General features: G+C 35.9%; 1 protein-coding gene across 6 annotated transcripts in view; it reads left to right on the top strand.

Moving 5' to 3' along the window:
* LOC149816628 (uncharacterized) overlaps positions 1–12,444 on the top strand; it is a 110,008-nt gene that overhangs the window by 69,547 nt on the left and 28,017 nt on the right. For 4 of the 6 annotated variants that reach the window (XM_089986792.1, XM_089986790.1, XM_089986794.1 and 1 more), the window contains exons 2-3: positions 6,981–7,095; positions 8,408–8,655. In XM_089986792.1, the coding sequence (XP_089842918.1) occupies positions 7,020–7,095; positions 8,408–8,655 (324 nt within the window). In that variant the 5' untranslated portion in view covers positions 6,981–7,019. Of the gene's footprint in view, positions 1–5,402; positions 7,096–8,407; positions 8,656–12,444 lie in introns of those variants that run through there. The other 2 variants (XM_089986789.1, XM_089986793.1) reach the window with 2 other exon arrangements.

The following is a 12,444-nucleotide window of genomic DNA, read 5'->3' as shown; positions in this document are numbered from 1 at the left end:
CATATACATGAGTATGATACTCGGTAGTTTGAAACTCATACGTATCTCGATGCAAGAATACTATCATTTCAGAATTTGAATCAAAATAACTACTCAGATGCATGAGCGTATGATCCAGCTAATATAATTCAAAACATCGCATTCAGATGCATGAGCATGTGGCTAGACATATCTGAATCAAACAAAAAGAATCAATTAAACCTGTACTCGGCAGATCTAGACCAGATCTGTGAGTATGAGAACTCGGCGGATCTGACCAGATCTACATGTGTAAACACAACAGATCTGAACCAGATCTGTCATTATATGAAAATCGGCAGATCTGAACCAGATCTGTTAATATGAAAATTGGCAGATTTGTCCAGATCTGCATCTGTAAACACGACAGATTTAAACACACATACACACACATCCATATATATGCATGAACAAAACAAAATTTGAACCATATAATATTTTCAGAAACATGCTAAAAAAAATAAATCATACATGGACGGTATGATCAAGAAGGTCGACAAGGCTTATATATATATATATATATATATTCGGCATGTATGGCCCTAAAAGAATTGACAACATATATTCTTATATATGAATATCAAGCTCGTCAAATCCAAAACTTTATGCATGCCTTTAGATGCAAATCTAATAAAATCAATACACCGAAATACTTCAACCTCTTTGCATGACCAAAAATCTGAACATGTATTCACAAATATATTCAATGGCATGAACAATAAAAATTACTAAATCTGATTATATGCATCATATGTATTTTTTGCTATGCATAAGCGATGAAACAGATAATCGACATGCCTATTTTTGGATGAAAAATTGTCAAATCTGAATATGTATATGCCTATACATATTTAGATGCATGAATCAATGATCGATATGTATATTTTAAAATTTTTGATGCAGAAGGGGAAATTGCCATCCATAAAAAGGATAAATCTGCATATATATATACATATATATATATATATATATATATATATATTTGACATTATGTATATATATACAACAACAATTACGCCTTCATCCCAAAACAATTGGGGTCAGCGATATGAACCAAAAAAGAAATTCATTTTGGGTCTTCCACATGAATCCTTTTCCTCCAATCATTTCTATCCAACGCCATGTCCTCGGTGAGGTTCAAAGCATTCATATCCTTTCCTATCATCTCCATCCAAGTCTTCCTAGGCCTACCCCGACCTCTTTTAACTAATATATTTTCCCATTTCTCCAACCTTCTAACTGGAGCATCATTAGGCCTTCGCCGAATATGTCCAAACCACCGTAAACGATTCTCTCGCATCTTATTTTCAATGGGTGCAACACCTACCTTCTTACATATCTCTTCGTTCCGAATCTTATCTTTTATTGTATTTCCACACATCCATCTAAGCATCCGCATCTCAGCTACACTCATTTTTTGAATATGATGTCTCTTGGCAGCCCAACATTCCGTACCATATAGTAAAGCGGGTCTAATAGTCGTCCTATAAAACTTTCCCTTCAACCGCAATGGCATTCTACGATCGCACAGCACTCCAGTAGCACTTTTCCATTTCATCCACCCAACCTTTATCCTATGATTTACATCTCCATCAATTTCTCCATACTTTTGAATGATGGATCCCAAATATTTGAAATAATCATTCACCGGTATATCTTGCTCACCAAGCTTCACTACACTCCCATCACTACTTCGTTGCTTACTAAACCGACATTCCATATATTCAGTCTTACTCTTACTCAACTTAAAACTTCTAGCTTCCAATGTCTGTCTCCATAATTCTAACTTAGCATTAACCCCAGCTCTAGACTCATCAATCAAAACAATATCATCAGCAAACAACATACACCACGGTACATTTTCTTGAATTGATCTCGTAAGCTCATCCATCACTATCGCAAATAGGAAAGGGCTTAAAGCAGATCCTTGATGTAACCCAACCGTTATCGGGAAATTGGTTGTCACCCCTCCACAAGTGCGGACATTGGTTACTACTCCTTCATACATATCTTTAATTATACTAATGTACTTGAGAGAAACACCTTTCTTCATCATTGTCCACCAGAGAACGTCCCTAGGTACTCTATCGTATGCCTTCTCTAAATCAATAAAAACCATATGCAAATCTTTGTTCCTCTCTCTATATCTTTCAATAAGTTGTCTAAGAAGATGTATAGCTTCCATAGTTGATCTTCCAGGCATAAAACCAAATTGATTCTCCGATATCATGACAACCTTCCTCAACCTAGACTCAATCACCCTCTCCCAAAGTTTCATAGTATGACTCATGAGTTTTATACCACGATAGTTTGTGCAATCTTGTATATCACCCTTATTCTTATATAAAGGCACCAAAGTACTCTTCCTCCACTCATTAGGCATCTTATTTGTTCGCCAAATCAAGTTAAAAAGATTTGTCAACCATTCTAAACCTTTCTCTCCCAAGCATTTCCAAGCCTCGATAGGTATACCATCTGGGCCAACTGCCCTTCTTGATTTCATTTTCTTCAAAGCCTCTGCAATTTCTTTCTTTTGAATCTTGCGCATGAAGTCACGATTTATCTCATGAAAAGGAATGGAGAAGTCTCCAAGATCTTGAGCATGACTATCATTAAATAGCTTATCAAAATAATCTTTCCATCTCTCCTTAATCTCCTCATCTTTGACTAAAACCCTTTGCGTTTCATCTTTGATACATCTAACCATACCCAAATCCTTCGATTTCCTATCTCTCATCTTTGCAAGCCTATAAATATCCTTCTCGCCTTCTTTGGTATCCAACTTGTCATAAACCTCCTTATATACCTTAGCCCTCGCGTTTCGAACAACTTTTTTAGCTTCCTTCTTTGCTATCATATACTTCTCCAAATTCTCATTATCACGACTCTTACTTAGATTTCTATAACACTCTCTTTTAACCTTAATAGCTAATTTGACATCCTCGTTCCACCATGATGTATCCTTACCTAGTGGTGCACCGCCTTTAGACTCACCCAATACCTCCTTAGCTACTTTTCTCATACCACCCGCTATCTTATTCCACATTGATTCTGAATCCTCCTCGAGACACCAATCAACTTCCTTAACTACCTGCTCTACAAACATTCCTTGTTTAGCTCCTTTCAGTGCCCACCACTTAATTCTAGGATCTATCCTATGTCTATCCCTTTTGCGGCATTGTCTAATTCTAAGATCTAAAATTAAGACTCTATGTTGTGTAGCTACACTTTCTCCTGGTATAACCTTACAATCGATGCAACAACCCCTATCTCTCTTAAAAATCTATCTGACTCGTATTAACCCCACTTTTAAATGTTACTAGGTGAGATTCCCTCTTCCTAAACCAAGTGTTTGCTAAGATCATATCATAGGACAAACAAAAATCTAAAATCCTTTCTCCACTTTCATTTCTTTCTCCTATACCATAGCCTCCATGGATATTCTCAAATCCCTCCCTACTAATGCCTACATGTCCATTAAGGTCACCGCCGATGAAAAGCTTTTCTCCATAAGATGTCTCTTGTACTACTCCATCTAAATCTTCCCAAAATTGATGCTTAATGGAATCATCTAAACCTACTTGAGGTGCATAAACACTAATAATATTAATAATATCCGTACCTAATACTAATTTAATAAGTAAAATTCTATCACCCTTCCTACGGACCTCAACTACATTATCTATAAACTGACGACTCATAACAATCCCTACTCCATTCCTATTCCTATTTATTCCTGTATACCAAATCTTATATCCCCAAGGTTCTATCACTTTAGCTTTCTCACCTACCCATTTGGTCTCTTGAAGAAATAAAATATCAATCTTTCTCCTACACATAACATCTACTAACTCTACCAACTTACCAGTTAAAGACCCTATGTTCCAAGTGGCTAACCTAATTTTATGGTCTTGGACTAACTTCTTTACCCCCACCCGTCCAACAAAGTGAGGGAACCCTTGCCTATTTGACACCACACCCGGGCGCCGGTGTGACGCGTCGCTTCTGGGCGACGACCTAGCAACCCTTGCACATTTATCACTGCCTCCGGGCCTAGAGAGTACAGCGCGTCGCTCAGTAGGGAACGCCCCAACGAAATTCTCATATTGGTTCATTTTCATAGGATATGACAAAGTTTTTATGCTGTCTGTCACAGGCCTACCGCAACCCTCCTCCTTTATCCGGGCTTGGGACCGGCAGTGTATAACTACACAGGCGGAGTTACATTATGTATATATATACACACATAAAATCAGATTTCCTTCTTTTTTTTTTTCCTCTAATACCTATACATAAATCGATTTATACATATTTTTTCCCGTAAGAACTTAGAGAGAAACCCGTACCTTGATCGAAGTTCGGAAAAAGGCCGAAAAAAAACCTCGATGGATGCCTTAGAAAATTATTTTCTATTTTTTTTTCTTCTCCTTCTTTTCTTTCTTCCTTTTCTTTTCTCTCTTTCTATCTTTTTTTTATCTCTTTCTCCTCACACGAGTTTTTGGGTTTTCTCTTCTTTTTTCTCTATCTCACTCTCTCAGTAGAACACTAGTTCTAGAGAGAGGGAGAGACTAACCCTCTTTTTATAATTTGTTTTGTTTTATTTTCTTAATAGCTTCTAAATGGGGGTGACGTAACCTCTAGAGAGCCTTAGTTAGATAGAGTTCTACTTCATGTAGAACTCTACTCTACCTTCTAGACATTATCTTTTAAATTACTTATTTAATTATTTTATTAATGATTTCATTTAATATTCTAGAGAATATTCCAAAGGGTGTTGCCCCCTTCTAGAAGACCTCTATGGGGTAGAGTTTCAGGTAGAACTCTACCTCATCCTATTTAAATTTAAAGTTGATTTTAAAGTTTTAAATTGGCCATAGGTGTATTTTGGATCCAGATCTGGATCTAAGATCCAAATTCATATCCAAATCCACATGGATCCTACCTAGACCAGATCCTAGTCGATATGGATCCTGGATTGGGTCCAGATATATATTAAATTGGATCAAACGAAGCAAATCTAGTCCGATCCAATCCAAAAAAGTACATTTTTGAAAAATACGATTTTCAAGCTAACCGTAATCCGATTTCGGAAAACAGGTCGCCAACGTGATCAGTATTCCAAGGCGGATCTAACGGCGTTTCTACCTAAATTTTGCTCGAATTTAACGGTTAAAAACAAAAAAAATCTCAAATTATAATTAGCTCAACTAGGTCTTGTCAGTGGGCTTTGGGCCACGCCTAGACCCAGCTGATGTCACCTATAAAATCAACTATTTTTTCTTGATTTTATCGATTTTGAATAAATATATAATTTAAAAAATTATATTTACCGATTTTAAAAATCATGGGAAAATACACGATATTACACTGCGTGTACACATGCTTATGTGGGTGCATGTGTGCTTGCATTCATACACTTGAGTGGACTAACCAAAATATAACCAGTATAAATATGCTGGCTATAGAACTGGTGAGTCCTCTATACATGTTTGGCTTGAGGAATCATTAGCATGCTGGTAGTCACCTACTATATTATATTTTTCCGTATTTGCATCTCAACAAGTTATATGTATAATGTTATTTTGCAAATTTAACTAGAAATTAAAGTTTTGTGAGATAGCATTTGTAAAGATGTTTCGACAACTAAGGCTATACACCATGTAACACAGACTCTTCTAATAGGGCGTCGCACCCGCAACCATGTGGGTGCGACACTTGGACAGGGCTTCCTTTGTGTCAGGTAAAGTCAACTACATTGAGGTTCATTTCTGTCCAAAAGTAGATTCAGTTAACCCTAACCAAGTCCAATTTTATCTATATTATATATATAAATACATAAATGCACACACATGCACATAGTGTTAACTTAAAACTGTTAAAAATATATATACCCTCCCCATACCCCCGCACCTATGCGACATGCTATACATGTAAAGGAAACATGTATGGGAAGTGAAAACTTTGGGTTTTCTAAATGAATGTATGCAGTGAATGCACTGCAATTGTAGTTTATCAAATAGACTCATTTATAACGAACAAAATGAGGGACTTTCTCAAGTAAATTACTGTATACAATGAAATATAATATTGTCCTTATTTTAGTACTCGTGTGTTTGGTGGCAAATAAGGTGAAAACATAGTTGCTAAGATGGGAATGGGAATCAAGTAGTACAAGAAGCCGAATCTGGAAGTAGTTCTTTCAAGTTTTTAGAGGATTTGAGAAGTGGGAAGCGAGTAGAAAGCAACATGAGGGAATAATTTAGGAAACAATATATGAAAATGTGTGAACATAAGAATCAGATTCTTGAGGGAATCGGGATTCTCAAACATGAAATCAGATTTCAGTATAAGGGAATTAGTTTCCTCAACGTAGAATGAGCACCCCTGAAAATTGGGGATGTAAGTGAATTGGGATCCCTAAACATAGAAATCGGAGTTCTTATTACATAAGAATCACAATTCCTATATTTAGGAATCAGGATTCCTATGCAAGCAGCATACTGCTTCATGCTTCCTAGGAAGTGTGGTTCCTACGGGTTCTAATTACTTCTGGCAACTACACATAAAAGAAAGGCTTCTTGTTGTTCTTTGTTAACTTAAAACATCGATAACTAAAAGCATTATATTGTGGTGCTTTTTGGAAGAAGATAACCATTAAAAACTAAATGTGTAAAGGTTCACCTATTATTAGCTTCATACACTTGGGCGAGCTTTCATTAGCTTTTAGGAAGTAGATTCTACCTTTGAAAGCTACTTGTATGAGTGTTCTCGTAGGCTTTATGACTATTTTCAGCTTCAAGTCTGTTCAATGTTTTTTTTCCTTTTGTTTTTTATAGTGGCTAATTTTCCTTCCTATTTTCGTGTCCTGTTCATATAGTTTTGAATCCTTAGGAATGTTGCAATTAGCAGCTTGTTTGTGTTTTATGTGGATGTTACTTGCATTAATTAATTCTCTCTTGCAGATATCTTTTTCTTGATGAGATCAGTGCTCAAAAGCTGGGATGAATAACGTATTTGACAGTCAGATATTAGCTGAAAAGCTTTCTAAGCTCAACAATACACAGCAAAGCATTGAAAGTATCCTTTGCTTAGATTACCATGTATATGATGCTTAAATGGCAGTGGAATATACCATTTACCCTAGGCAAACTCTTTGCATAGGATTTTGGTTTAATTTGAATTTTATGTGGTTTACTTTTTGTACTTGATTGCCAATGTTGCCCTTTTTATCATTTCTCATTGCATTAACAAATCTTTTGGATCATGATCTAGATTACATGGGCTGTATAGTTTCTTTGGTGGCTTGGATTGCAAGATAACACAATGGCCTTATTTATATTTAGTTTCATAGACAGTATGGTCATGACAGTGACACACATGGCATGATATGAGGACATGGCCACATATTTGTATAATGTGAAAAGACAGAATCCTTAATGAAAAGCAATAAAACATAAATATAATTATAATCTTAACCATTCAAATTTTTGAAAAAGCAGTTCTAAGACATCATGATTAATAAATATTACATGATAAATCTAAGTCAAAAAAATGAAATTTTACATAATGAATGTAGAAAAAAACAACTACAAAATAATGGATTAAGGTCATAAAAAACATAAATGAAGTTAGGGACACAGTATTGACCATTCCTCATGTAGGTTATTGTGTGCATGAATTGTCGTGGCATGTTTATTGTGTGTGTTGATGGCTTGTCATCTTGACATGCGATTGCATGCTAAGTGAAGTGCTACATCACATAAGATACTCCTAATTGTGGTGAAAGGATCAAAAGCATGTAAAGTAGCTCGGCCTAGTTCTTTATGGTTGGTCCATGACATAAATGCTTCAATTGCAACAGTGCCATCTTTCTATCCTGCTTGAGATTATGTAAGAACAAAGAAAAAAAATATCAATGCCAATAAGTAGCACAGCCTAGTTTTTCATTGTTAGACAATTTGATGTTTCAAATTACAAAATTACCATCACCTAATAATTCTTGTAAATCTATGGTATATACTGAGATTATTCTGTATCCAATCCCATCACATGAATAAACCTCTGATGCAATATTGTTCTGCCATTTTGTCTCCCCTGAGTTTATCCTTACTCTTTAAGTGGCTGCTATTTTTTTTCTTTTTTTTTCTGAGGAATCTAAGTGGCTGCCGTTGATGTCATACTTTGCGAAAAACATGTTGCTTACTTTTCCTTTATTATGATGCTATCTGGTGTAAGTCAAGTATGTTGCTCGGTGAAGTCATTAATAGCTTTGAGAAGGATGCTTTAATTACAACTCTTTGTCTGAAATTTGTCAACGTTTGTTGAACAAGTTACAAAAAATGGCTATTTGTTGGTATTAATTATACTTGTTGTCTTAACGTTCACGTAGCACTGTCACACTGGTGTATTTTTCATCGAAAGAAAGCTAAATTGGTTGTTGAAACATGGGAAAAGCAGTTTAATAGCTCAGAGAAAGAACAGAGGATTTCTTTTTTGTATCTTGCAAATGACATACTGCAAAATAGCAGGCGTAAAGGATTTGAATTTGTTGGTGAGTTTTGGAAGGTCCTTCCTGCAGCGCTCAAAGCTGTTTTTGAGAGTGGTGATGATCGTGGAAAGACTGTGGTTACTAGACTGGTCTCTCTCTCCCCTTTTCTATATGGCTTTTCTTTACACCAGAACTCATATTTGATGTCTGTATTTAGTACCTGGTGCAAGTGCTTATCCATTTCATTAGCACAAAAACACAAAATTTCTTAAATAATTCAAAGTCATCATCCTACATCTGCTGTTGAGAAGGCTTTGTTCTTTTTGAAATAACTACCACACTTCTGGAGAGAACCATAAGACCTTATGGCATTTCAACCCTTTAGCTTTCTTTAGTTTTGAATTATTAGCATAATGTAACTTTCTTTATCCTTTCCATATGATGGTATTTGTAACTCTTAATTGTTAAATTGTATATATCCGTATATATATTGTAGATGTATATAATATATATGGTGCATATTTATATATGCATACCAATATATGTATATGTATTATGTACATATATACATATGTATATATATGTGTACTATATACATGTATATATATAGTTAATATTGTAACTATAGTTTCTTTTCTTTTTCTTTTTAGTTCTTTCTGAACTAGTCAACATAAAGTTGACTAGTCAATAGAGACATTGGAACTGGTCCAACGACTCTATTTAGAGCCATTGGACCAGCTCCAATGTCTCTATTGTGGTTCCCATGTTGTATATAAATAGGGGTGAACCCCCTCTCTCATTGTAATGCTTCTTGCATATTTTGAACATCAATAAAATATTATTTTTATATTTTGTGAGCCTCTTTTGTGTGCCCTTTTGTGGGTTTTGTGAGAGATCTTTTGTGGCTCTTTTGTATGTCCACTTTGGTGATTTGGTTGACTTTGTTGGAGGCTCTCATTTCTTTTCATGGTATCAGAGCTTGGTGGTTTTAAGTGTAATGAGATATTGCGGAAATATAAAGAGTGCTTATAAGCACTTACAACAATGAATAAAAGAGACAATATCACAAGTCCGCTAAGGGACAATACAAACACAAGCCTTTAAGAAGGCAACAATATAAAAAGCTTCTTATTGAAAAGAGAGAGAGCTCTCAAGAATGAATACATACAAGGGGTTCACCCCTATTTATACAAGAGGGAGTGAAAGGAAAAGGAAGGCCAAGGGGCTCAAAAGAAGAGCCCAAAAAGGGGCTCCCATGGAGTCGTTGGGAGCCCCCCAACGACTCTATGGTTGGAGCCCCTTTTGGTTCCTAAAAAATACAAAAAAATAAAAATAAAAATAAAAAAAGAAATTACATTTTAACAGAGAAGGTGGTGGTGGAGCTCGAGGGTGGCCGACGGCTGCTCGGAGGATGGGAGACGACGGGAGGCGTTGAGGAGAGAGAAAAGGGCGAGGGCTTTTGCCCTTCGCCAGACAGCTTGCGCCTTTTAAAGATGCAGGCCCTCGATCCTTCGAGAAGCTGGGTCCGGGTCGGGCTCGGATCCGGGTCCGACACGAAGGACTAACAACGGCACATGTCCGACGTTTTTTTTTAAAGGGTTTTACATCAATCATGTAAGGACCAAAATTGTATACAATATTCTAGGATTCTAAACATCCATGTGCACTTGAAAGATATTTGATATTGAAATCTCGAAAATACAAACTAGCAGGTCATCTAGAGTCTCAAAACCCCCTAAAAATTGTCTTATGACTCTTTTTCACCTAAGTTTCAATCCTACATTGCATTAATACATTCATATATAGAACCCTCGACCTATGCTCAAACAAGTGAACACTCTGAATGGGGTAGAAACCATGAGAGTAGAGCTAGAAGCTTTAGAAAGAGCCAATAATTGGACTATTCAAGGCATTCCTCAAGGAAAGAAACTTATAAGGTGAAAACCAAGAGTGATGGAACTCTTGAAAAATACAAAGTCAAATTAATTGCCAAGGAATACTTACAAGAATATGGCATAGATTTTGAAAAAACCTTTGCTCCAGTTTCTAGGATGACTATAGTTAGAACCTTAGTAGCCCTAGCTCCTGTTAAAAGATAACCTATATATCAGATGGACGTTAATAATGCATTTCTTAATGGGAACTTGATTAAATAAGTTTATATGGAAGCACCACTTGGTATAACTATTCCTAAAAGAAAAACTCTTTGTTTGGATAAAGCCCTTTATGGTCTTAAACAAGCACAAAAAACTTGGTATAAAGGGTTTAGTCAAGTTATGTTTGATATTGGATTTCAATCTTGTTTCACTAATATAACATTGTTTGTTAAAATTTCTGATGCAAGTATTATTTTTCTTCTTCTCTACGTGAATGGCATGATCATCACTGGATGAGACAAACAGGGAGTTGAAAACATTAAGAAACTCCTCATTTGAAATGACTGATTTGAGTTTTTTTAATATTTTTTTGGAATTGAAGTTGCTTATTCTCCTATAGGCTATTTATTGACTCAGTCTAAATTTGCTCTATATATTGTTTTCGAGTTTGAAATTTCAGATGATAAGAAGGTTGACATTCATGAGGTTGTCAATGCTAAGACGAGAATTGATGATAGAGAATCACTTGAAAATATGACTTCGCACAAACAACTTTGTAACACCCCGAAATTTTAACCCAAATTTAAGAGGAATTCTTTTTTTTTTATAACAGCGGAAACAAGTAATATTATGGGGTTAAACATTCCGGAACATTACATTGGAGAAAAAGCCAAAACGTTTATTTCTTTCATTTCACTATCAATGAATAATGACATCAGAGTTTTAACTCAAACTATCCCTGGAACAATAAATCCAAAAATCTCGATCTGATGCCTCATCCCGCAGCCGCTCATAAACCCTGTTCTTTACCTGTAAAATAGTAAATTGATTGGAATTAGACTACAACTGTCTAAGTAGGACTTACTGTAATTTTTCTTGCAGGTATATCATGTGTTAAGTATGTTATGTGGGTGTCGTGCGTGATTTTCAACCTATACAGAAGCACGTAATGAAGTCTATGCAACAACAATGACAGACATATATCTAAGCAGGTAAGTAGATTATGCAACAGTTATAATTAAGCAAGTAAAGCATTTTATGCGACCACAACAATTAAGCAAGTAAGGTATTAAGCAATTAAAGCATATTCTGCAACAACAATAACAGTAACATGCATAACATTCATGTAACATCCACAATATGAATTCAATTATCTTATATCTACACATTTCAGGATTTCGTTTCATCACAAGCTCAAAATATAAAAATGCTGAAAGAGTATGAAAATGTCTTTCTAGTATCTCCAGTCACTATGATACCTAACTGTTCTAAATAGTGTCTATATTATCTTATTTCGCGGGTACACACGGGCTAAGGCAACCATCACAGAAGAGAACGTTTGGGGGTATATTATTCAAGGGTATTTTATTAACCCGAACATTCTAACTAAGACTGAAATCCCAAGAGATCGACCAATGACCGAGAGAACCTCCCAAAGGCCAAAACCAAAACATGATGCATCCCTAACTTCTGCAGAAGAACAAAGAGCTACCACCTAGGACATATTGGTAGTCCGGGTCCCTCTAACTCCGAGGACTGGAGACCAACGAGTCACTTTAGCTCGAAACAGTTAAACACATGTCCCCGAAGTTTTGTACCACCTACCCTTTCCAAGGTAAGCTCGAATCTGAGTAAGTTAATCTTTTCATTTAATTATTTTCCCGAAGTATGGGGGTGTTTCCCTATCTACCTCATACTACCATAGTAATAAGTTCCCAACCTTAGTCATTTTGCCAAGGTACACATACATCCATTTTTTTTTTCTCATTGCACAAACCCACTCAGAGTGATCCGGTGCCCTTAAACCAGTCAAGCACATAAGCCCCGGTACCTTTAAACCAG

Source organism: Nuphar pumila, chromosome 14, assembly GCF_984573655.1.
Source record: "Nuphar pumila chromosome 14, dmNupPumi1.hap1.1, whole genome shotgun sequence".
Classification (NCBI taxonomy): Eukaryota; Viridiplantae; Streptophyta; class Magnoliopsida; order Nymphaeales; family Nymphaeaceae; genus Nuphar; species Nuphar pumila.
The sequence above is the reverse complement of the archived record's forward strand: the minus strand, read 5'-3'. Positions and strand labels throughout refer to the sequence as shown.